Raw genomic sequence first — 26,522 nt, 5'->3', positions numbered from 1 at the left:
AAACACAAATTACTGTGACAAGAATGTATTGTATGCTAAGCTCATCAGCCAACTCTCAAGCTTGTATCCTAGTGTGAGCAGCAGATCAGAGCTTCTCCAGAGGGCAGCTGTGGTGGGCAGGGCAAGATGGGCTAGGAGCCATACTAGGAGGCTTGGAGAAAGTGACAAGGTACTGAATATTGTCTTCCTACTTCTGCTTGGAGAGAACTAGTATCAAAACATTAAAATGCTCGGTTACTTTGGAACATGATTTTTTCCAGGCTTTCCTCATCCTCCTCTTCCTCTAGATAGGTTTTGGACTCAACCAACAGGGCGTGCCACTCTTCCAGGTTGGATATGACAGAGATCCCTCGGCTCAGCGATGTCCTCTTCGTGCTATTAGAGGTTCCCTGATCCGATGAGGTCATATCTTCCTCTTCTGCCAAGGAGCAAAGGATGAAAACACCAGGGGAAGAGTTGGGAGGGAGACAAGGGAGATGGGGGCAGAAAAGAAAAAAAATGATGAAGAGGAGATTCACCATATGGGTTCCCATCACCCTGGACCATTCAACCCAAATAAACAAGAACTGCAGTCAGTTGGCTATTCCTCTGTCTCTCTGTGTACAGTGTTTCTACATTTTGACATTTGTTTAGGAACTAAAATTATACATTTGCTTAGAAAATGTGGAAAACTCAGAGGAGTCAAAAATGATGGAATTCAGCTACAAAAAGAGGTGGAGATAGACAAAGAAACGGTGACAGAGAAATTGTACTAAATTTTATCATACTAGCACAGGAGAGTTGCAACCTCTCAGACTTTTAATTTTTAATTGTTTGAAACTAAGCTTGGGGCTATATTGTACATACTGATGTGCAGCCTGCTTTCCCCTTTAATTTATCATGACCATTTCTTGTGTCGTTAGGGACAGCTATCCTTTCATTGGCCCAACACCTTCCTCATTGATTGCCCATGTTCTATAGCATTTCAGGGGTGCAATGGGCTGTGACTGTATGAGGTGACCCCCCCCTACTACAGGGCAAGACATTCTCTTTGTCACACAGGTAGAAATTGAGCCTGAGGGGTTGCAGCTCTCTCGTGAATGGTGGCCGTGTGACTTGGGGCTGTGGGCCTTCCCTGGAAGGAAGGGAGGCAGAGAAGGACGATCTATAGCGTGAGAGCAGAGCGAGTAGAGAGAGGCACCGGTGAGAAGCAGGGCGTGCGCCTTTCTGGGTTCCCTCTGCACCCACTGATCCTGGCTTAGACTGCCTTCCATTGGGCCAAATGGATAAGTGAGCCCACAATCATGGTGTGTGAGGACAAGGGGAGCACCAAGGCCTTCTCTGCTTTTGGGAGGTCCTTTGTACATTGCAGCCTTTGCCGCCCCTGCCTTGGGCTTGGGCTGCTGGGCAGTCTCTCTGATGGTGTGTCTCTCCTCGCACTCTCTTCATGACTGTGAGCTCTCAAAGGCAGGGATTCATTGCATTTTTGATTTTTTTTTCCCAGCACTTTTTTCACTAATTTTTTTTCCCAGCACTTCAGTGCTTGCAACACAGTGGGTCCTTGTGATGGGCTTAATCGTGTCCCTTCCCAATTCAGATGTGGAAGTCCTAACCCCCGAGTATCTCAGAATGTGACTGATTTGGAGATAGGGCCTTTGAAAAGGTAATTAAGGTAAGATGTGGTCACATGGGTGGGCCCTAATCCAGTAGGACTGGTGTCCTTATGGGGAGAGGAGATTAGGACACAGACACACACAGAAGGAAGACCAGGCGAAGACACAGGGAGAAGACAGCCAACTGCAAGAAGGGATTCAGAAGAAAGCAACCCTGCTGACACTCAGCCTTGGACTTCTAGCCTCCAGATGTGGGAGAAAAGAAAATTCTGTTGGTTAGGCCACCCAGTCCCTGGCATTTGCAACGGCAGCCCTAGCAAACTCAAGGAACGTGACTAGGAGACAGGGTGGGTGGCAGCTGCCTTCTCTCATCTTCTCCTTTTAAGCCAAACTAGTGGTCTCTGACTAGCTTCTATTTCCTGGACAATGAGACAGGTCCAGTGGCAGGAAAAATTACTCCATTCAATCCATTAATGCATTCACTCACACAGCACCCATTTCTTGGGCACTATTGGGTCAACTGCTGTTCCATGCACTGGTTTTACATGTGGGGAATATTTGATCAATGCCTTTACAGGGACTTCTTGGCTAATGGTGGAGGGAGCGTGAAGAAAATAATTACATGTATGACTGTTACACAGATGAAAGCAAGTAAGAACAAGGTGGGTACATTTCCAGGATGAGGTTACAGAGAAGCAAAGAGAAGACGCATCCTCATAACTCACACAGTCCCACAAGTCAGTGAGGAACCTTTATGGGCAAGCACACAAGAGCCCCTGGGCAGATGATGGGATAACTCAGGGGTGGTGGGCCAGAAAGGGCACCATTCTGAGAGCACAGGACAGCTCTGCAATTGGAGTTTGGCCTGAGGACTATGGAGGGGTTGGTCTTTTGCTTGAGGGAATGCCCACCCCCTGCTTTTAGGGCACCAATTTCTACCTTTCCACATTACTTTGCCTTACCTAGGTGTACCCATTGGAGGCAGTGGTTACCATCATGGACTCTGGAGTCAGAGAGCCCTGGGCTGGAATCCTGATTCTGCCACTTAAAACTTTGGACCTGGCCTCCCTGCGCTTCCGTTTCTCATCGGTACGTGCAAAGCCCTCAACATGGCATTCAGCAAGTGTTATTCCATCTGCATTAGCAGTTTTTAGGTTGTACTACCCAAATTGGGCCCTAGTGACAGCAGAATGTGTTCCAGCCTATGCATCCATAAAATGGGGATAACACAACCCATTTTGTAAGGGTTAGAAATAAAATACACAAGGCAGACAGCGCCTGCCCGGCACCTGGCAGGTACTCAGAAATGGGTTGGTCCCACAGCAGGGGTAGTTCAGGGGGGCGAAGGCAATGGTTGGCGCCAGGGGTTCTCCATGTTGAGTTCTCACCATTCTCCTGTGCCAGATTCTCCAGATATTTCGCCCTCATCTGCTCCTCTTTTGACTTCTTCATCTCCTTAAAGTACTCGTACAGTTCTGGGGGCAGCTTCTCCCCAGGGTTGCGGGGAGGCAGCAGCAGGGTGTTGTAGGAATCATAGCCCTTCAGCTTCCGCAAGATCTGCTCGAGGGGAGAACGGGAACCCTGTTGGTCTCACTAGGAATCACCCTGCAGGTCACTGATTTTGTAAAACTTCTGCTCCTGCCTGAGGCTGAGACTTATACAAATACTTTCTGGATTTCAAAGAGTGGGGCCCTTTGGAGAGGTCTCGGAAGCAGGGCTGAGCTCTGAGCCTGTGGGGATACACGGATCTTTACTTTGCTCCATTTCAGCCTAGGCATTTCACATGTGGAAATAAATTTTCTTCTTGTTTTAAGAATAATATATACTCTTTTCCTTTTTTTTCCCATGACAAAAGTTCAGACCTCCATTATCTACCTTGAGTGACACATTCATTCTTAAACAATATTGTAGTTAGCAATTTTACACTAAGTAAGGGTGTGGTCTCATAAATAGAGGATCCGGGGAAAAAAAGACGTAAAATAGTACTAAGTATGTGCACGTGTGCACATGTGTGTGAATGTGTACTAGGGCTGCCAGGTGAAATACAAGATGCCTAGTTAAATTTGAGTTTCAGATAAACAATGAATAACTTTTATTTATTTTTTTTAATTTTTATTTTTTTTGGAGACGGACTCTTGCTCTGTCACCCAGGCTGGAGTGCAGTGGCCCGATCTTGGCTCACTGCAAGCTCTGCCTCCTGGGTTCACATCATTCTCCTGCCTCAGCCTCCTGAGTAGCTGAGACTACAGGTGCCTGCCACCACGCCCGGCTAATTTCCTTTTGTATTTTTAGTAGAGACAGGGGAATAACTTTTTAGTATAAATATGTCCTGTGTAATATTTGAGACATACTAAAAAAATTTGTTATTTATCTGAAATTCAAATTTAACTAGACAGCCTGTATTTTTTTCTCCTAAATCTGGCAATACTAGAGTGTATTTATAAGACACAGTAAAATTAAGTTTTAAAAAGCATTTACTTCTTCTACAACCTGATTTATTGGTATCAAAAATCTGTTTTGTTAGATAATGCTTCTTCAGGATCCCCATTTTTAGTTATTTGAACACCACTGCTAATAAGCTCCATGTAAAATAAGATCCATGTAAATTCTAAAATTTACATGGAAGGGCAAAATTAAAGTATTAATGAAAAGGAATAAAAGAAGGGTATTGCCCTACCAGATAACAAGCCTTATTAGGAAGCTGTAGTAATAGACAGAGTGGCAATGATGCTGGGACAGACACAATGACCAATGAAATAGAAGAGAAAGCTCAGAATTGACCCATTTATTTATGGAACTGTGATAAAGGATACAGGTGGCATAGAGAATCAGTGGGCAAAGGAGGCAATATGCCAAAGACTGGCTGATGCAGGGCACAAAGGCCTGGCAAACAAGCAGCAACTGGGGCAACTCCAAAGGGCCAACCCAGCTCCAGAGCTTCCTGTGCGATTAGCTGAAGTCTCTGTTGCCATCTCATCACAGTTCATCTCGCTCCGCCCAACTCTGCTGTCCTATTCTTCACAGATGTTCCTGAGAATGCCCCCAAGAAACCTCCCACATGCAAACCTCAAGTCTTAGATTGTGCTTTCCACGGAGCCTGACTCTCAACAGAAGGTGCTGTGCCAACAGAAGCCACTAAGGATCTCATAAGAATCTGCCCCATAGGGGCAGGTCCCCATTCCGAGAAAATCTTCTGGGAGCAGACTGCAAACTAAGCAGGCTATCAACATTGGAAGCAAAGAAGACAGAAGATTCAAAGGCTGAGTGGGGGACGGTCCAGAGAAAGCAGGATAATCCCCCCTCACCTAAGCCACCTTCAAATTCCTGACCCACAGAAAGCACAAGATGACAACTGTTTACTGTTTTAAGTCGGTAAGTTTGGGGCTAATTTATTATGCAGCAAAAGATAACAAATACAGCGTTGGGCTTCACGGACAGCAATACCTTATGAGGAAACAATGGAGCAACACATTTAAAATAGTCAAGTCAAGAAAATGTAAGCCAAGAATATTGTATCTGATCTTCAAAAGTCACAGATAAATGGTTATGAATGTTTGAATACTCAGAGAATATCATTCCCATGATCCCTGCCTGAGAAATCCACCAGAGAATGAACTGTAGATAATCCAGAAGTGATTGGAGAAGCTTCATTGTAAGGATTGGTGTTGGGCATTCAATATGCTTAGTGTAAAACTAAGACTCCACGATGGAAATTAAGTCCTGACACCTTAATATTATAAGCTCTGACAATATAGATAAAATACAAGTAGCAAATATGGGGGAAGGGTACATGAGATGACTACTCAGCTGGTATTAACTGGAAATAAAATCATTTTAAATTAGAGGATGGAAAGGGGAGAGGGAAAAAGAAAGAGATTACTAGCTAATTTTAATATTGCTCATAGGAGGGAATTAAGAGGCTGTTTCAAAGAGTAGGACACTAAGGTTATTAGACAAAGGTGTAGCTCAAGGTAGGGCAGCAGGGTGGGGAGCATGAGATGTGGATCTGGGGGAGCTGCTGGAACACAGCACAGAGGCCTCACCATGCTTATGGATAATAGGACTCAGTAGTCTTACTATTAGTGGGAATATTGATATTACTATTTTGAAGCTATTTATTAATTATTTTATTTTATTTTGAGACAGGGTCTCACTCTGTTACCCAGGCTGGAGTGCAGTGGTATGATCTTGGTTTACTGCAGCCTCGACCTCCCAGGCTCAACTGGAACTCCCACCTCAGCCTCTCAAGTAGTTAGAATTACAGGTGTGTGCCGGCATGTCCAGCTAAATTATTTTGTACTTTTTTTTTTTTTCGGAGACAGAGTCTCACTCTGTCACCCAGGCTGGAGTGCAGTGGCACGATCTCAGCTCACTGTAACCTCCGCCTCCCGGGTTCACACCATTCTCCTGCCTCAGCCTCCCAAGTAGCTGGGACTAAAAGCACCTGCTACCACGCCTGGCTATTTTTTTTACTTTTTTATTTTTTAGTAGAGACGGGGTTTCACCTGTTAGCCAGGATGGTCTCGATCTCCTGACCTCGTGACTCACCCGCCTCGGCCTCCCAAAGTATTTTGTATTTTTTTTGTAGAGATAGGGTTTTGCTATGTTGCCCAGGCTGGGCTCAAACTCCTGAGATCGAGCAGTCCTCCTGCCTTGGCCTTCCAAAATGCTAGGATTATGTGTGTACAACTGTGCCTGGCTAAATGTATATTTTATAAGATAAATTGATAAGTAACTTTATATCCATGATTTTCAAGAGAAAGCAGAAATAAATGTATCATCAAAGAATTTAGATAAAATCCTATAATCTTAAATTGGGATTTGAAACATCATTATGTGTTATGATTTTTTTCCCCTCTTAAAAATCACATCCCCTAGTTCTATTTACTAAAAAGACCTAGAAAGTCACAATCCAGTGAACTTGAAGACAAGATAATAGAAATTACTTACTCTGGATAACAGATAAAATAGTCTTAAAAAAAAGAGAAAAGAGCCTTAAAGAGCTATAAAACAGTAACAAAATATCTGAGAGTCATTTGAGCCCTGGAAGGAGAGCAGAAAGAGCATGAGGCTGAAAAAGGTACTCAAATGAATAATGCCTGAAAAATTTCCAAATTGGAAAGAAGATAAAGATCAACAGATTCAAGAATCTCAGCAAATCCCACACTGAATAAACCAAAAGAAATTTATGCCAAGACACATTATAGTCAAACTTCTGTAAACTAAGACACAGAAAAATTCCTGAAAGCACTGAGAGAGAAATGAAATCTTCCCTAAAGAGGAAAAAAAATTATTCAAATAATTGAATTTCTCATCAGACCATGGAGGCCAGAAGAAAGTGGCATATATTGCAAGGGATGAAAGAACCGTCAGCTCAGAATTCTATATCCAGTGAACAAACCCTTCAATGATGACAGGGGAGGTCAAGGCATTCTCGAAGGAAAACTAAGAAATTTCTATCCGCAGGCATACCCTAACAGCAGAGCTAAATGTAGCTCTCTAAACAGAAAGTTAATAATAAAAGAAGAAATCTTGGCATATCAGAAAGGAAGAAAGGACAGAAAGAGTAAAAAGAGAGACAAATATAACACATTTTCCCTTTCCTCTGGGGTTTTCAAATGTATGTTCAGCAGTTGAAACAATAATTATAGTGCTAGCTAATATAAGAAAAATATTTAAGACAGTTATATTAAAAATCAGAAGGCCGAAGGGAGTTAAATGGAGGAAAGTTTTCTAAATTCCACTAGAACTGGTAAAATGTCAATACCAGTTGATTATAATGTTATGTGTAGATAACGTAATACCTATAGCAATAACTAAATGAGCCATACAAAGAGATACACCCAAAAAACACTCTGAGTAAACAAAAATGGAATTTTAAATAACGTTGAAGCAACTGACAGGAAAGTAGGAAAAAGTAAACAGACCAAAAAACAATAAAACATGCAATGGTAGACTTAAGTCCTGACATAGCAATAATTACACTAAATGTAAACTGTCTAAATATATAAACTAAAGTCAGAGATTGGCAAAAGATATTTTTTAAAATGATCCAATTACATGCTGTCTACAAGTAACTCAAGTTCAAATACAATGATATTGGCAAGTTGCTACGTATGGTTCTTTACTGTTTGAATTTTAACCATGAACATGCATTAGCTTTTCAATTAGCTGCTTAAAATGTCTAGGATTCTACTCAGGTCAAGGGAAGTAGCTCAGAAAAGGCTCTAGAAAAGTAATCACTAAATTGACAAGGAAGAATTCAAGGGGAAAAAGATAGGAAAGGCCAGGAGGATGTTATTGCATGCAGAGAAAAGAGCATGAGTACATAGCAGGGTCCAGTACGTGTAGAAAAACAGAGTTTGGCTTTGGCCTCTGCTCACCTTTTCTTCTATGAGATATTGCTGATCAAATTCTAAGGAATAAAACTCAATAGGGAAGTTGCAAGGATTCTTCACTATCACCTCGGCCTCGTCTCCAGGTGCACAAAGTAGCAGTGGCCCCAGATCCAGGACTGAAGGACTAAATTCCAGGCGTGGCTCTAGACCTTGCCCACGTGCCAGCAGGGTAAGTTTTTGAGCGCTCTGGGCAATCTGAAACACCAGGGTTTGGCTGTAGAATTTCTGGAAAACATAAAAACAAAACAAGCATCTGAATTTATTTCCACTACATGTCATGTAAAACAAAACACCGCTGAGGGGAAAAAAATTATCTATTTAGATTAAGAGAGAAAACTTATAATAAAATTGCATAGGAGTAATTTGCACTACTGAATTAATATAAGTACTGGCTATTTAGCATGGCAGGCATTGTACCAAGTGCTAGATATCAAATACATTCTGGGTATCTAGCATTCCAGGACTTGTATCAAGTGCTTCATCATGTGTAGCAAGCCCTCTGAGTGTCACTGTCACATCCCTCGGATCTTCCAGTGTGCTCAGACTTCCAACTGCCACTCTCTGCACCTCTGGGCCTAAAGGTTCTCATTTCATGGACCCTGCTGCTCATGGGCAGGGGAAAGCAGGGCAGAAATGCCAGGGAAATGATACCATCTGGAATTAGTTATCAAGCAATGACTCTGGGGATTTACGGTAAAAAGACCCCAGCTCCCTTGTTCCTGAGGAGTGATGATTCTGAAGCGTGTACTTCGCGTATTTTCCCAGAGTTTGGCAGAATGCCAGAGCTGGGGCATTCAGTTCATCAGATACAATTACAACCAGATACTGGTCAATAGTGATACCGTAACTACTCATATGTTTTCTCAAAATGGTACCCAAATCTACTTTCCATCCCATAGTTCCCAGTCTGATTTCACTGGGGAACCTATTAAACACGCAGATCCTCACATTCCATCCCTAGAAACTCTGACTCTGTAGGGGCAGAGTAAGGCTGGGATTCAGCATTTTTAACCAGATGCCTAGGTTATTCTGGTATAGCTGGACTTGTGGCTTGGTTTGAGTGGAAATTAGGAAAATCACAATTTGAAGACTTCCTATCTTAGCTTGAAGGGGAAAAAGCAAATGGATGGAATGTATACAGACATACACACAGAAATATCTATTGCTGGATACAATAAGATAAATTATTGGCTCAGAGGGGTTTCTATATAGTTATGGGCTTAGTACCTTATGATTCAAACTTCTATATTTTAATTGCTGCTTATGGAAATCTTTCTAAAACATTTCATTCATTTTCTTGAGCATGTTATAAAGCCTAAGAATTGTTGGTCTGGATGTCATTGATTTCTTGGCGCTGCTGCTGTTGATGATAATGCAGATATATGGATTGTATGGCCTGCAGGGCTAACCAATTCCTTGTATACAGCTAATAAATTTATCTCTTAATTGGTGGAAACATTTTATTAACTTTGACTAATTCCAACTCAACATTCATGAAACTGCTTGAACAAACCTTTTTTTTTTTTTATATTATATTTCCCTCATTAAGTAATGGAAAAAATCCACAATCTTGAGTAAACCCTTTGAAAATGTTAAGACTCTTTAAGAATGACAAACATATTACTAATTTTCTTTTAAATGAACTGGGAAGATTTTGATAATGATAAAAACATGGGTTTTATTTTAGAATGAGATAGGAAGTTGTTTGCTTTTTCTCTTTCTCACTGAAGCTGCTTAAGCACTTCCTCAAAGCAATTACAAGGAAAATGGGAGTTACCCATAGCTCCTCTATAAAACACAGATCAATTTTTCTTTTAAAATAACAGAATAGAGAAAAATATATTTCCCAAGTGCCTTAGGTTTGGAATAAAAGTTTTTCCAGTGCCACCTCTTGAGATTCTCTCTGGTTCTAGGATTTTATTAATTTTACTATGTTCCTGGTCAGAAGTAGCTTTGAGTTGATTACGTTCACAAAAGAAACATTTATGAGGCTCCAGGAGGCCATCTACCGGGACGTACGTTTCACGACTACTGATGATGATAGTTATTGAGAGACTTACTTACATAGAGCAGCATGCTGTGTACTTTATTCAATACTGTGCGTTTAATCTTCAAAATGACCTCAGGAGGTAGTCATTACAGGTTGACAATAAGTTATCCGAAACCCAGGGGCCAGATACTTTCAAATTCAGATTTTTAAAATAGTAAACACAGTGTATATACCCTATGTTACCTAACACCCTCAGCAGGGTCTGGGGCAGGTCCCCTGTAATCAAACACATTAATGGTTGGTGGCAATGTTTGACTCTGAAAACTAAGTGGTACAAATAAAGGTTAAATGGTCTCATGTCAATTCAGATGAGATTTTTCTGCCAAAAGAGTTGTGGTCCGAAGCTTATGAAATCTCAAACCCCCCACCCCTAGTTTTGGATCTTATTGGGTTTCAGAATTTCAATAAGGGACTTTTGATATACAATATTACTATTTTTTATTTTATTTATGAGTGAACTGAGACTGAATGAGGCTAAGTAATTTCCTCAAAGACACACAGCATGTAAGTGTGCAGAGGCAGAAGGCTACTAAACCCAGCCTTCTGATAAAAATTGATATTTTAGTCCGTTGATTCCAGACCACTAGGCCACACAGCTCCTATGTGAACCAGAAGTGCTTGAGATGCCATATTCAGAAAAGCCAGGCACAGGTCACTCAAAGCTTCCCTTGAGACCCAAACAAGCATGGACTTTGAGTAAAGCTCAAAGAGGTCCAGAGAATCGAAATGAAGCCATGTTTCTTTAAAGCTCACCTCTTCTTTTGGCATGAATTTCACCTGCACGTTGGACTTCTCACCAGGATCCAGGACTCCAGAAATGGGCTGGATTTCGAAGATCCGTGTCTTTGGCTTTAATTCAGCACGTAGTTTCTGTCTTAAGTACTTCGGCATGTGTTTCTCCAGCTGGTTTACACATATTAGACAATTAGATCACCTTCTATGGAAAATGAGCTCATTTACCTTCCACTCACACAACCCACGTTTCCTGAGTACCTCTCAGGTGTCAGGGAATGTGTAGATACCAGAGGTACAAGGATGAATAAGACATTCCACCTGACAGCATGGCCTGATAGGACCTCAAGCGCTGGGCTAAGGGCCCAGGTTTTATTCAGGAGGCAACTGTTGCCACTGAGTCTTTGAGCAGGAGGTTGAAATGATGAGCGCCAAGGCCTAGAGTTACAAATCTGGCTGAAATGGAGATGGAGAAAGGAGGACCAATGGGCCACAGTTCGTTTACCTTGTCAACAGGCTTTTGGCTCTGGACAAACCATTCACAAGGCACTTGGAGATGATTGGAAAGCTGAATAGTTTCCACCAGGCACTGTCCACACTGAATTGTGGCAAAGTCCACTTTTCCATGAGAGAGAGTCATGGTTGGAATGGTCACCTTGGCTTGGAGACGGATGTGAACTGTTGGCCCTCCAACCACCTGGAGAGGGTATAAACTGCAGTTATCATGTGGCATGGGTTTGGGGAAAACAAGAATCACAGCTCTGACATAATAACCGGATTATCTTAGGGCGATCAGCAAGCAGAGCTGGAAACCTGCAGGGCCGGGTGGGCCCAGTGGTGCCTTGTACCTTGATGGGCAGAATGACTTCTTTGCTTCCAACAGGAAGATTGGCCCCCTGTGAGTCAAATCTCACTTCAAATATTTCCGTTTCACAATGAGGCAGATTCTTTACACGATCTAGCTTGGTACTGAATCCTGGACCAAAACAAAAAAAATTTCTTAGTGGGAAAGAGAAACAGCGAACAAGAGCTGCTCTAGAGAAAGCCCCCACTGGGTCAGAATGACTGCTCAAAGGATCACTGAATAGCCCAAGAATCCTTTTAGCTGATCCCAGAGGCACAAATGCTGTTCCAGGAGGACTGTACTGATGGGTTCCTTGTGAGAAATGACCAAGTGCAATAGGAAAGGGTCTCCCCAGCCTGGGTACCTGTCTCATGAAGGACACGCTTGTCTGCGTGGAACGACACTGGAAAGTGACTGGTGTTGGTGATCTTGATGATGTGGGTTCGGACGTCACCAAGGATGATGTAGCCAAAGTCCAGGATGTACTCTGGCAGCTGGACTCTGAAATGGTTAATAGACTTACTAGTCCCTTTCAAACCTGGAAGGCTACTATTCCAAAAGTGAAAGAGTCTGATTTTTTTTTTCTACCTCTTGTGCACAATTTTATTCTCCAGAGTGGAGAACAACGAATGGCTGCCCAAACAGAGACTAGAAACAATGTTAACTCCCCCAGAGATTCACATCGCTGTTTTGGCCATTATCTCAGAACACGTTCAGTGTGGGCCCTTATAGACCTGAAGCGGAGCCTGTCCATTCGACATAGCTGTATTGTTCTCACTTGAAGAGGCAGAAACCTGCCCGGCTGGCTTGATGCTAGGGGATGGCGGGTAACTGAAATGAGTGGATTTCATTCCGAGATGATCAGCCAGTGTTTCAGGGAGCTGCACGAGGCAGCACTGCCTGCTCTATTACACTCTGAAACAAGCACAGCACAGAAGGGCGGTCACTGGAAACCACTCACTTGGCCAGTTTGCGGCGACTCCGATGGCTGAAGCAGGTGTCATCCATAGGATCGGGGGTGGTTGTTTTCTGATGTTCTAGGACATAGCTTTGGACTACAAGTCTTTCTACCTCCATCTGGAGATGAGCACTTACCTGAAGCAAGAAAGAGGAGCAAGTCAGCAAATTCTTTAGGAACATGCATTCTCAACAGGGACATTATCACCCCCAAAGAGGCAAAAATTAGCTCTTGGAGGGTGCTGGAAAATATCTTAAATATTACAATGATTTGTGACCCCCAAAGGGCTACAGAACAGAAACAGATACACAGTATGTTTAAGGCATTAAATTTTTCCTGGGAAGGGTGTGGGGAGGGTAAGCAAATCAGTATATCCATACCATGGAATACTCAGCAGTAAAAGGGAATGAATTATTATTATTATTATTATTATTTTATTTTTTTGAGATGGAGTCTCGCTCTGTCCCCCAGGTTGGAGTGCAGTGGCGCAATCTCCACTCACTGCGAGCTCCGCCTCTCGGGTTCAAGCCATTCTCCTGTCTCAGCCTCCCGAGTAGCTGGGACTACAGGCGCCCGCCACCGCGCCCGGCTAATTTTTGTATTTTTAGTGGAGATGGGGTTTCACTGTTGTTAGCCAGGATGGTCTCCATCTCCTGACCTCGTGATCCGCCCGTCTCGGCCTCCCAAAGTGCTGGGATTACAGGCGTGAGCCACCGCGCCCGGCCGGGAATGAATTATTGAGGTGCACAACTTGAATGGATTATAATAAGGGCATTATGTGGGATGAAAAAAGTGAATCTCAAAAGGTGATGTGCTGTATGATTCCATTTATATAACATTCTTGAAATAATAAAAGGCTCAAGATGGAGAACAGATGAGTGGCTGCCAGAGGTAAGGGACAGGGAGAGAGGGGTGGGTGTGGTTATAACCTAGTCACATGTAAGGCCAAAAACAAATGGAAAATGAGGCTTAGTTCTCCTTGTTGAAAATAAGGGAAGAGACTTCTCCTCCTCCCCTTTGCTTAGAGTATTTAGTTTAGAACATCTGTAATTTTAAGTTCTTTGAAATGTTATCTCTTCGAAATGTAGATAAATCTTTTAAAAAGTGAAATAAGCCTCTTGCCAGCTTTAGGACCCAGAAGTGTCTTTCTCAAGGACCTGGGAACCATCTCTTTGACATGTAATCAACAAGGAAGAGGAAGTCCCTAGTCCCAGTTTCTGGGAGAGGATGGGAGCCTGGCTTCCATGGGGCCCTGCTAGAAAGATAAGTTTGTTTTTCCTTTGGATAAAGCCAATTAGCTAACACAGTTGGTCACCTCCATTACCATGTCGATTTAGGATAAACTATGTGTGACAAATGATGGTGTCAAGTCCTCTTACTTGAGACTAGCCATTATTTACTCAGAACATGAATGAAATGGCTTGGATCTGGTTGGCTCTATAGGAGGGGCAGACTTCCTTCTGTCTTTGCAATCTCTCAGCAGATTGCCTGTGATGTGCATTACATTCTGGTTTAATGCTTATTCAACAATAAAATTATTTTCTTTCTCTTCTACCTTTGTGGATAGATTTTCTGGGTTGGAAGGAGATTTTGTTTTTAATTTTATTTCCCCAGGAAGCATGAGGAATCCTTGTGGTAATGGAATAGTTCTGCATCTTAACTGGCAGTGGTGGGTTCACAAATCTACATGTGATAACATTGCACAGAACTGCACCACACACATACACACACCCATAGAAAAGTGGTGAAATCTGAATAAGCTCTGTGACCTGTACCAATGTCAATTTCATGGATTTGATGTTGTACTATAGTTATACGAGATGTTATTGTTGGGAAAACTCTTTTTTTAAAAAAAATTCCCTGTAAATCTATAATTATTTCAAAATAAAAAGTTAAAAAGTATATATCAAACTATTCAAGGAGATTCCATTTTATATATAACAAATAAAAATGGGAGTGATAACGGAAAAGGTTGACAAATACTGTTTGCAAAGGGCTAATCCTTAGGTCTAGGGCCCAGCAGGGAAGGTTAATGTGTGCCATGGCCCAGTGAGGCACAGGAGGTGAGAGTGGAAGTGTGACAAATTGGGAGAGGAGCAGGGTCCGCTGACAGACCTCCCAGTTGTCCAGATTCTAGAGCAACAAAGCCAACTCTGTACTTGGCTCCTGAGCCACGAGTGGTCCACCCTGCCCTACTCAAGGGGACCAGCTTGGCTCTGCACTTACCATCATATTCACAGAAACCCCACCCCACTGCTCTCCTAGGCTTTGATAAGGTGCAGCCTGGGAACCCAGTAAGCAGGTGGAGACACATCATTGCTTCCAGTGGGCAGCCCGGGGCTGGCAGGAGAAGGCAGAGGCTAAGAGACCATCTTAGTAGCTGGGCAGGCCTGGGTTCAAATCCTAGCTCTGTGCTTGCCTTGGGACGTACACTTCACTTCTGTAAAACTAAAATTTAGATGACAGCCGCATCATTCTCCCCCGACCCTCATTGTGGGAGGATTTAACAAGACAACAGTGCAGGTTAACAGTGTGGCACAGGCTTAGTATGAGTCCAATAAGTGGTAACTGATGTTACTAATTATGATCATCCTTGGCGCTAAGGTTCACTTTTAGCATCTGGTACTTGAACCAGGCTTCTGCAAAACAAATAATCGCCAGTGGGCTTTGGCGCTCCCAGTCTCTCCCATGACACTGTTCTCCCCTACATTAGAGCTGCCTCTTAAGCAACCTAAGGGCTCTCTAGCCACATATATGATTCTTCCTTAGAACATATTCTCATGCACATTTGCATTTGTAAAGAAGAGCACAGGGGGATGGCAGCTGTCACGGTCAGGAATAGACTGTTAAAACAGGACTTTCAGTGGTGATGAGGGAGGACATATTGGGATTTTGCCTTCCTATCCCATCCTTTATTTATAAGCTGAGAAGCTCTCTCCTCCAGAGACCCTCACTTGGCTCCCACCTCTGTGGCACCACATGCTCCTGACTTTTCCAGAACCTTTTGGCCACCCCTCTCCCCCACTCAGATGCTGGGGTATTTGGGGGCTCCATTCTGAATCTGCCTTTTTTCCTGCTCACCAGACACACTTCCTAGGGAATCTCCCCATTTCCTGTGATTGCAAAGATCATCTGATGACTCTCAAGTCACTTTCTCCAACCTCTCTCTCTCTCCGAGGTGCCCAGCAGTGGTTCCGGTTCCCTACTGGCTGCTCTTCGCAGATGATACACAGAAATCTCACATTTGGTAGCCATGGGAAGCAGCCGAACTCCTTTCCTTTCCCTCTCCTCCCACCAAGACCTCGCTTCTCCTCCTGAGTTTCCTGTCTCAGTCCCCTCTCCTTACCTTGTCATCCAAGTAAGACTTAGAGGTCCCCTCAACCCCACGCCCACATCCAGTCAATGCCTAAGTCTTGACCATTCCATTTCTGGAATATTCCTTGAACCAGTTCGCCCTGCCCCCACTGTCATCACCATTGCTTACAGCACCACCATCTCTCACCTAGAATTACTCCACCAGCTTAAAAAAAATTGTAGAGATGGAGTTTCACCATGTTGCCCAGGCCGGTCTCAAATTCCTGGCCTCAGGCCATCCTTGGCTTCCCAAAGTAATGCGATTATAGGAATGAGCCACTGCACCTGGCCCTCCAACAGCTTCTAAAAAACTGATCTCTCGAATCTACTCTCATCATCCCCAAGTTCCTGTCCCCTCAGAGCTCCGCAAGGCAGCCAGAGGGATCTCTTAAAGATGCGAAGTCGATTAGGCCACACCTCTGGTTGCCCTCAGGATGAAGTCCAAAAACCTTAATAGGTCAGTCACCTGATAGCTCACCTCCTGGGCTCATCTTGCCTCTCCTAGCTTCCTGCTTCTTTGCCTTATCTCTGTCTTTCTCCTTTCTGTACCTCAGAGACCAAGTTCTTGCCCCTGGGCTTCTGCACACAGCGCCCTTCTGCACATGCACCCCACATACTCTGCACACAGCGCCCTTCTGCACACACCTCCTGTGCACTCTGCACACACCGCCCTTCTGCAAAGGCATCCTGCACACCCGGAGCTGCCTTACCTCAGCAAGCTCATCCTCTGGCACTTCCTCAGTTATTATGTCAAAGTGATTGAGCGTTTCACATTTGTTATAGTCTTTGTCTGTGTTTTTCCTGGCTTGATTCAAGAACGTTTCATACTTTTCATTCGCTGTGCCGGGGTAGGGAGTGGGGGTTGGAAGGAGAGCAGAATCAGGAAGGTCAGAAAAATATGAATGATGTCCCAAATACACACTCTCAGCCCCTGGTAAGGTGGGAAGGGAAGTGGACTTTTGGATACTTCGTCTGCCCTGCTTTCCCTGCTTCAGAGGGTGAGGTGATTTGAGAGTTGAATTTGTATCAGAGACCTCACTGAGTTCAATGAGATTAGGCTTTACTGAATGACTGGCTGGTTCTCCAGAACTTGAAGGCAGTAACGTTCGAAGCCACTCGTAGGGTGACCCACTTGATCCTGGCTTGCTTAGGGCTTTCTTGGTTCTAGCACTTAAACCCCTACACCCTGGAGCTCTCCCAGTGCTGGACAAACCCAGCCAGCCGGTCACCCTTTAAGCCACTTTTTACGTTTATTAAATCTCAATTAACAAAAAATATGTTTGGCTCAATTTGCTTTAATTAACACTAAATATGCCACATCATCCTGAATCAGGGAGGGTAGGTAATCAGTGGAGAGATTCCCACCTGAATTTACCACTATGCCATTGCAAATTCAAATACCTTGAAAGGTAAGGTAGGAAAGTTATTTAAAATGCCTACTATAGGCCAGGTGTGGTGGCTCACGCCTGTAATCCTAGCACTTTGTGAGGCTGACGCAGGTGAACTGCCTGAGCTCAGGAGTTCAAGACAAGCCTGGGCAACATGGCAAACCCCATCTCTACAAAAAATACAAAAAATTAGCTGGGCATGGTGGTGCGTGGCTGTAATCCCAGCTACTGGGGAGTCTGAGGCATAAGAATCGCTTGAGCCCTGGAGGTGGACGTTGCAGTGAGCTGAGATCCTGCCACTGAACTCCAGCCTAGGTGACAGAGCAAGAATCTGTATAAATAAATAAATAAATACATACATAAATGCATAAATACATAAATAAAAAAATTTTAAAAAGCCTATTATAAAACAGTAGGAAATGCTGTGAATATAGTGAGCTGGAGAACAGAAGACCCAACTAATGGTGTTCAAGTTTAAATTATTTTAAAGCCCTTACTGGCCAAACCATGTCTACTGCCCTGATGAGGCCAGCTGGGTGCCCAGTTTTCAACCGTATGGCAAAGGTTTGCCTTCCCGAAAATTATATGTGGAGCTGGAGTAACCCTCATCTGGCTGGAACTCTATATATGAGAGTGTAACATGGTCTTAGTGTTAGTGACATTTATTGCCAGGCACTGTGGCTCAACACCTGTAATCCTAGTGCTTTGGCAGGCTGAGATGGGAGGATCACCTGAGACCAGGAATTCAAGACTAGCCTGGGTAACAAAGTGAGATCCCTTCTTAAAAAAATAAAATAAAATAAATTAGCCAGGCATGGCAGTGCACACTTGTAGTCCCAGCTACTCAGGAGGCTGAGGCAGGAGGATCCCTTGAGCTTAAGAGTTAAGATTACGGTGAGCTATGATTGCACCACTGTATTTCAGCCTGGGTAACAGAGCGAGACCTTTTTAAAATAGAGACAGGGTGTTGTGTGTGTATATATATATACACACACATACACACACACACACACATATATATACACACATATATATATATTTTTTCAAGTTTTCAGGGAGCAGACAATTAGAATTCGGTGGATGATTATAAACAGGAGAGTTAGTGACTTCAGGGAATGGGGTAAGAGGAAAGGCTGGGTGGGAGGACTTAGTCTGAAGCTTTCTGGGGAAAGTAGATTTCAAGGAGCTTGAAGAGAGATTCATAAAGAGTGAGAGGTTTCCCTGACCCATCGTCCTATAACTGACGTCAGGAACAAAGAGCCAGAGACAGTCTATAGCTAAAAGGGCTGCTCAGCTGGGGTTTGGAATCCGCCAAGACAGAAATATTCTGGTACAAAAGGCTAGTCCTGGGGTCCAGATACAACCGGAAAATGTAAGTGGGAAGACAATTACTAAAGTCTAATTTAGACTTCACCCTGTGTAATGCCAACATAAGGGCTCAGAATCTGTGTCTGCCTTTCTGTGCAGTTTATACTTTGAGAATTCTATGCCTGGAAGCTCATTGGCTCTCACCTTCCCAGTGGTGTCTAGGAGAATGTCACAGGGAAAGGAGACTGGGGCCAGAAGGAAAGTACATGGGAGGAGGAAAAGCCTTTGGAGGTAAATTTCCTGATCCCTCTGTCAGTAATTCAATAATGGCCAAATTGGCCACGGTTCTTCATTTTGGGCTGCCATAGACCATTTCTTATCTCGGCAAACTCAGGTCACCAATTTGGCAATTGACGAATGACATGGAAGAGAACCACTGGGGATTTCCAAGCAAATAAAGTAAGTAGCCAGCAAGCTTCCAATAAGCAAAGTTAAAATGTTCGTTTTGTCCCCCAGTGGGGAACTACTCCAGTGTGAAGTAGTACCTGTGAGGTTCCTGGGGAGATCGAGGCAGATTTGGGGAAAGATTCCCTCTCCACTCAGGGTGATATTTTCTGGGTCCAGGTGGGCGATCTGTATCTGGAAACTCCTTTTAAAGACCTCAGGAACTCCAGGAAGGTAGTAAACTTTCAATGCCTGCTCTTGATGTGAACTGATAAAGCCCTACGCAGTAGAAAGACCAGAAAAGGGAAAACGAATGTGCTACAGGCTCAACTCATTAAATTACTTAAAACAACAACGATAATGACAGAGTAAACCTAAAAAAAGAAGGAAAGGAGTAAGAGATTTAATGAAATAGAGTGCAAAGAAACAGAAGAGCTTCATACATCTAAAAACTGGTGTTTTGAAAAAAGATGAATAAAATACACAAAACTGGTAAGACTGATTAAGAAGATAAGGAGAAAAGTCACCAAAAATGTAAAAAGTAAAATGGTTCATAAATATATAGTAAAATAGTACATAAATCATACACGATTATGAGAAAACTTTACGTCAATATATTAAAACATTTTTGTGAAATTAACAATTTCCTAGAAAAATATGAATAACGAAACGTAAAAACCCTGGAGTGACCTGTATCCTATATAGAAGCTGAAAAATGAAGATAATTACCCTGACAAAGGAATATACGGCATTAGAAGCAAGTTCTGCCACTCCTTCAGAAAACATATAATCAATTTAGTTTACGAGCCATTCAGGAAATAGAAAAGACAGAAACGCCCATTTTTTTTATTCTGATATCCAAACTGATCAAATGCAGCATGAAGAAGGAAATTTATGAACCAACGATCACTTAACAAAGGTACAAAAATTGTAAGTAAAATGTTAGCTAAGTGAACCCAGCAATATATGTATATTTAAATGCAGATGGTAGCATATAGAGTTTTTTTGGTCTTCCTTTTCCTTTCATTTTACCTAACAATATATTTTACAATTAATTCAAATTAGTACATCTAGAGCTGCTCCATCCTTTTTAGTTGCTATGTATTATTCCATTACATAGTTTTAATATATTTTTAAAAACTAGTTTCCTACTGACAGACATTTAGTTTGTTTCTGACCTTTTGCTATTGCCATTACAGATTATATAGGAAATAATCTTATAAACACATCATTTTGCAAATGTGGGAAAACGTATGTAGAATAAATTCTTAGAAATGAAATTGCTGGGTCAAAGTGTAATTTTGATAGATAAGGCCAAATTATTCTTTACAGAGTTGTTACCAATTTACAATAACTGCAGCAATGTAAATTCAAATGCTTTAAAAAACTTTAGAAAAGGGCAAGGAAAACATAGCAGTTATGATAGATACAAAGATGGAATAGAAACAAAACTCTAAGGAAATTTTAAAAATAGACAAATGAAATACGATGAAAGAAATAATAGCAAGCATTTCAGTTTTGCTAATCATAAGAATGTGTTAAACGTTCCTACTGAAACTTAAGGACTCTCAGAGTAGATTAAAAAACAAAATCCCAATACATATGTTTTATGAATGATAAGCCTAAAACAAAATGACATAGACTATGGGCAAATTATGTAACGCAAAAAGAAAGCAGCAATCACAATATTAAGACCAAACAAAGCGGAATTCAAAGCAGAGCATTCAAAGGGAACAAGAAGGCAACTGAAGGCAGACAGAACACACAGTCCATGATGAACACTTAATAGTCATGAGGTCTTCTGTGTCAACACAGAAACAAAAGAGTATAAAACAAAAAGGTGCATGTATTTGTAGAAAACAATAGAGAAATGGACAAAAGTTTTATATACCACTCTTGAGTCTTAGAAAAATTAAACAGAAAAAGATACAGAAGATTTTAATGTTATAATTATTCAGGTTAATTTAGTAGAGATTCCAGATATGATAATCTGGATTCTATAGCCCAGGTAACATTATTTTCAAACATTTATTAGTATTAAAAATCACTTTAGGTCATTAAAATATATTAATAAATTCACTAAGTAGGAATTTAGAGGACCATATTATCTGATCATGATTCAAAAAAACCTCAATATTAGTAACAATTTAAATAACAAAAGCAAAAATCTTAATCATTTGGAAATTAAATAAAGAAAAATGTATTTTAAATTACACTTATAAGTAAAACTATAATTTAAGACAACTATAATTTAGATAATGAAAATTATATAGTTAAATATTAACATGTATAAAACACATAAAATTGACATCTACTTTATCTGTAATTTTCTTAAAATATAAGGGATAAGGCTAAAGGTGTCCTTAGGCAAATGGATAGCCTTACATTTTTTCATTATTAACTAAGAAAAAAAATAAAAGTAGGCATTCAAGTCAGGAAGTTAGAGAAACAAAACACAAGAGTGAATTTGGGCCGGGTGAGATGGGGCTCACGCCTGTAATCCCAGCACTTTGGGATGAGTTCAGGAGTTCAAGACCAGCCTGGGCAACATGGCAAGACCCTGTCTCTAAAATAAATAAGTAAATAAATAAATAAATAATAAACACAAAAATTAGCTGGGTGTGGTGGTGCATGCCTGTGGTCCCAGCTACTTGGGTGGCTAAGGTGGGAGGATTGCTTGAGCCCAGGAGGCAGTGGTTGCAGGGAGTTGAGATCTGCACTCCAGTCTAGGCGACAGAGCCAGAACTGGTCTCAAAAAGAAAAACAAAAAAACAAAAAACCAAAAAAAGTGAATTCAAAAGATTAGCTAAGACAAATTGGGAAAAAACCAAAAGGGGAGTTGACCTAACAGATATTAAGATGTATTTTTAAAGCCATAGCAACTAAAATAGTATAGCATTAATGTAGGGACAGACAGAGCAATGAAGAATAAAGAGACCAGCAGTAAACCCAAATATGTGAGATAATTTAGGGGAAGAACAGACTTTATCATCAAAGATGATGGTGCTCATTATCTTTGGATTTACAAGATTATGAATAATTACACTTTAAAAATATTTTCCATTTTTTTCTATAACAATTATGTGCTATTTTCATAATGAGAAAAATTCAGCAAATGTTCCTTAAAACTGGTCGATCAACATAATATGAACAAGGAACCACTTTCTCTGTTTGCTTCTGAAACCAGTTTGGCTCAGCGCAGTCTGCTGGTGTTTCACACCTGCTGAAGTCAGTGGAGAGGAAGCCCTCGGGAATTACAAGGGCAGTGTGAAGACATCGGTGGAAATAAACTAGTCTCATTATCATGGAAAATAAATCCATGCGTTGCATTTGTCTTTTTGATTGCTATATCCCTGGTGCCTGGAAACTGGCTACTGAGGGACTAAATATTTGTTTAATAAATGAGTGAACTGGCTTGGATTTATTATTATTTTTTTTCTGCTTCTGAGAGTTCTTCAGTTTTAATAAAAAGAAAAAGTCACACTTGTAATCCTGGCCATGAATACTCACCTGCATCGGGGTGGGGCTTGTAGGTTTGAATTCGGGCCCCTCCCACTGTTTACTTACGGAGAGAGGCAGGATTAGTGGCACTCCAGGGAGAAGGTTGTCTGGAGAAGACTGGGGGTCAGTCAGAACTTTGAACTCAAAGCCGACTTTCCCCGTGTTCGTCAGCGTGATTTCCCTCTCTGTGACGTGGTCAAACAGCTTGAAAGAGAAGGAGATGAGTGACTCCTTTGCCACCCACTCTTGGGACGTGGCTTTGATCGTGAGAAAGGTGCAGAAACACGCCTCATGGATAAAGGTGTGACAGCTCTTGATATAAAGACTGGTCAATCTACATCTCAGCATCACAACAAATGCCTACTGGGGCACTAGACTCTGGAAACCTGGCTCTTAGTTCTTCTAAGAACCGATTTAGTTTAGGTATGGCTGTGGGGCTGAGCATTTCACCTTCCTGGGTCTCAGTTTTTTCACTACAGGAATTTGTAATAGAGAATCTTAAAGTAAGATTTCTACATTAACAACATTTGCCTTCTGGATTCTGTACTGTAAGAAAAACAAAAGATTTGAGTTTAGAATGTTCTAGAATGAATTTTTCCATTCAGATGGAGAAGCATGGGTGTAACAGGCTAGTCATGTTCTTTTTCTTGGAATTTTGCTAACATAATTCACCAGCTGGGTTAGCAGGCCCAATAACCACAAACAGGCCGCTTTGGGGGTCTTTAGGAAAAGCTAGGGTGAGGACTGACTGCTTCAAAGACTATACTCAGAGGAGCCAAAACCAAGTGCCCAAAGGACCCTGGAGACGAGGAAGGAAAGAGAATTCTATTTGGTCAGCATCATGCAGATGGTCTCAGTAGGTGCTAGGTGAATCAGATTTTAGGCACAATCTTTGATCTATAAACACACATGCATGTGCACGATTCAGTAATTATACATGAAGGAGCTATGTAATGGAGATTCAATCCTCATTGAAATTTGGTAGGAGATATGGTCTCCAAGTGCATAACACAAAATCTGATTGGGAAGAGAATGTGTACTGATGGAATTGACAATTATTCCAAAACAAAAATGGGAAAGTATATTATATTATGGCAAAGATCATCATTAAGTGCCAAGGGAATGTAAAGTAAAAGATAACTGTGGAAGGAGCTGAGCTGGGTCTTATGGGATATAGAGGTTTGGGCTTGGTAGAGTGGAGGATGGGAAAGGTAAAGTAAGAGAAAGTGTAACCTCATGAAAGGCTGGGGTGCACTGGGGCCAGTGGATAGACCAGCTTGGCCACAATGAAATGTATGGACTATAATAGGGAATTATGGGAAGTAAAATTTACAGTGTAAAGATCACCAGTTAATACAGAGGCTTAGGATAGCCTCACCCAGGTGGAGGAATGGGCTCTGACCCAAAGGAACTCATGACAATGGACAGCCAACACTGATCCAGCACAGCACTGACCAGACACTTTAAGCAAGGACAACTCCTGGTGGGATAGGCCTGCTACTCCATTCCCACCTTACAGATGAGGGACACTGAGGCTTGGAGAGGTGATGTGCCCAAGGTCATGCAGTCAGGAGGAAGTAAAACTGGAATCCGAAGAGGAAGTAAAACCAGAATACGAAGAGGAAGTGAAACCGGAATATGAAGAGGAAGTGAAATCGGAATACGAAACCATGCTCTTTGGTCAATATCACGTTGCTTTGCCAAATGCTGCTGGGCTTAATTGGTCAGGGACTGATGGGATGACAACATTTTGGAAAATGTCGCTGGACTTACTGAATCAGAATCTGCACTTGAACAAGACTCCCAGATGATTCATAGGCGCATTACAGTGTGGGAGGAACTGCTGTAATAATTTAGGCATGGCTTGATGAGACCCAGCAATGTGGTATCAGTGGCAATGGGAAGAGAAAACTGACTCAGAGAGGGACCCTGGTGATGAGTCAGCAAACCCTGGATGCTTAGAAGGATGTGGAGAGGTGAAGGAGAGAGTGCAGAGGAAAAGCCTTGGAGATTGTGAACCCAAGGGTGGAGAAAATGGTAGTGCTATTGAAAGAAATGCAGAAGTTGGAACAGGCTCCTGGGTTGAAAGTGAAGAAGTGACCTTGAGCATCTAACATGCTCAGTTTCAGGAGACGATAAGAAAAGCAAATGTAAGCATCTGGCAGACAGTTGGCAGCAGGAGGATGGTCAGGGTTAGGGAGGCAGATGGGAGATCAAGGACAGGGGTGATGGCAAGACTACGATGACTGGGGTTCAGGAGAGATTTGTTTAAGATGCTTAAGGCAAAACCAGAAAATCTCCACCCAATGGTTTGCGATACCTGTAATCCATAGTGAATATCCTTGGTGTCAAAGGAATAGTTGACCAGGGACGCCTCTCCCTTTAGTGTTATTTCGTAGGTGGGTCCTTCTTCCACTTCACACAGAGCTTTAGCTTGTGCAATGATGTTAGAGTGTCCATAGAAGGTGAATGACATTTGGTGGCTACTGTGTGGCTGTAACACTCCAAACAGGGGCAAAATATCAAACACCTGCAGAGAAAGTCATTCTATAAGAGAGCAGCTGATGGGATGAATGCCTGCCAAGGGTAAGTGAAAGTTATGTCAATTTACACATTAATTCCAGTCTTTAACTCATTTGATACAAGGTAGCCCGGCACCCTGAAAACACACAATGGTAATGATGGTAACAGTGCTCTGGTGAGATTTAAGTTTCTAATGTGGGGCAGGTGCTCAGTTAGAAAGAAAAGTTAGTGTCTGATAAGGTCAGGATTCACACCGTGTCACTTACTTCTTCTATCCCGATGGAAAGCATCTCATTCTGTTCACAGGTCTGTAGGGATTCCTGATCCTCAACCTGGCTCTGGCTTGAGTATATTCTTTCTATTTCAGCAGAGCTAATTTTTATTTCCTAGAAATTAAAGATGTGAGGAAAAGCTGGCAAGCATTCAAAATGGATCATCAATTGACAGAAAAATAAAGTATGTTGTATACGATTATAAAAATAGTACATTTTTTCCCCAGGGAGATAATTGAGCAAGTGACTATAATGTACACACAAGGATGTTTATGGCAGCATTATTTATAACAGCAAAACTTTGGAAGACAACTCGGTGCCCATCAATAGGTGGTCACTTTAAAGGAAGTGTGTGTGGTACGTCTATCCATGAAGGATAATGCATGTATATTTAGGGATGGGAATGATGTGCACAATATATTATTGAGTGAAAACAGTTCCATTCACGTGAAATTACATATGCCTCATATGTCTGAAGGTGTGTGTGTGTAAATTCCTTCAGAGATTTGCATAGGCAAATAGAAATATCTGGGAAGTTGTTTGCTAAGAATTTCATTAGAATTTTTCTCAGTGGGGTAGAAAGAAGATAGGAATTTTGAGGATGTTTGCTTTAATTTTTCTGTGTTCTTGAGTTTATATGTACACATACGTACATATATTTGTACACATATATTTTATTTTTGAGACAAGGTGTCTGTCACTGTCACCCAGGCTGGAGTGCAGTGGCATGATCAGAGCTCACTGCAGCCTCGAATGCCTGGGCTCAAGTGATCTTCCCACCTCAGCCTCCCTAAAGTAGCTAGGACTGCAGGCGTGTACCACCACACCCTGGGGTCTCGTTATATTGCCCAGGCTGGTCTTGAACTCCTGGCCTCAAGCCATCCTCCTGCCTTGGGTCCCAAAGTACTGGGGTTACAGGCATGAACCACTGTTTCTGGCCTATTCTTGAGTTTTCTATGACAAGCATCTTTGAAAATAGAAGAAGAATTAACATTTAAAAGACAAATGTTTTACATACTCACACATACTCATTTAAAAAAAATTTTAAAATACAGAAAGCTCCAAGGAAAGAAAGAAAAATCCATCTCAGGTTATACTGTAGATAAATATTATTATATATTATATATGTGAATATAAAATATATATGTGTATATAAAA

The 26,522-nt window shown here is 41.9% G+C and overlaps 1 protein-coding gene across 2 annotated transcripts in view; it reads right to left on the bottom strand.

Annotated features, from left to right (window-relative positions):
* Positions 1-26,522, bottom strand: part of HYDIN (HYDIN, axonemal central pair apparatus protein) — a 423,190-nt gene that overhangs the window by 151,493 nt on the left and 245,175 nt on the right. For both annotated transcript variants that reach the window (XM_011976766.1, XM_011976767.1), the window contains 13 exons: positions 25,359-25,478; positions 24,890-25,099; positions 22,636-22,773; positions 19,170-19,347; positions 16,639-16,766; positions 12,578-12,711; positions 11,981-12,117; positions 11,621-11,748; positions 11,278-11,469; positions 10,794-10,943; positions 7,976-8,215; positions 2,981-3,149; positions 239-418 (listed from right to left, as the gene is read on the bottom strand). In XM_011976766.1, the coding sequence (XP_011832156.1) occupies positions 239-418; positions 2,981-3,149; positions 7,976-8,215; positions 10,794-10,943; positions 11,278-11,469; positions 11,621-11,748; positions 11,981-12,117; positions 12,578-12,711; positions 16,639-16,766; positions 19,170-19,347; positions 22,636-22,773; positions 24,890-25,099; positions 25,359-25,478 (2,104 nt within the window). The remainder of the gene's footprint in view (positions 1-238; positions 419-2,980; positions 3,150-7,975; positions 8,216-10,793; positions 10,944-11,277; positions 11,470-11,620; positions 11,749-11,980; positions 12,118-12,577; positions 12,712-16,638; positions 16,767-19,169; positions 19,348-22,635; positions 22,774-24,889; positions 25,100-25,358; positions 25,479-26,522) is intronic.

The sequence above is a fragment of the Mandrillus leucophaeus genome, unplaced genomic scaffold, assembly GCF_000951045.1.
Source record: "Mandrillus leucophaeus isolate KB7577 unplaced genomic scaffold, Mleu.le_1.0 Scaffold17, whole genome shotgun sequence".
In the NCBI taxonomy this organism is placed as follows: Eukaryota; Metazoa; Chordata; class Mammalia; order Primates; family Cercopithecidae; genus Mandrillus; species Mandrillus leucophaeus.
This window is presented reverse-complemented; position numbering and strand designations above follow the sequence as displayed.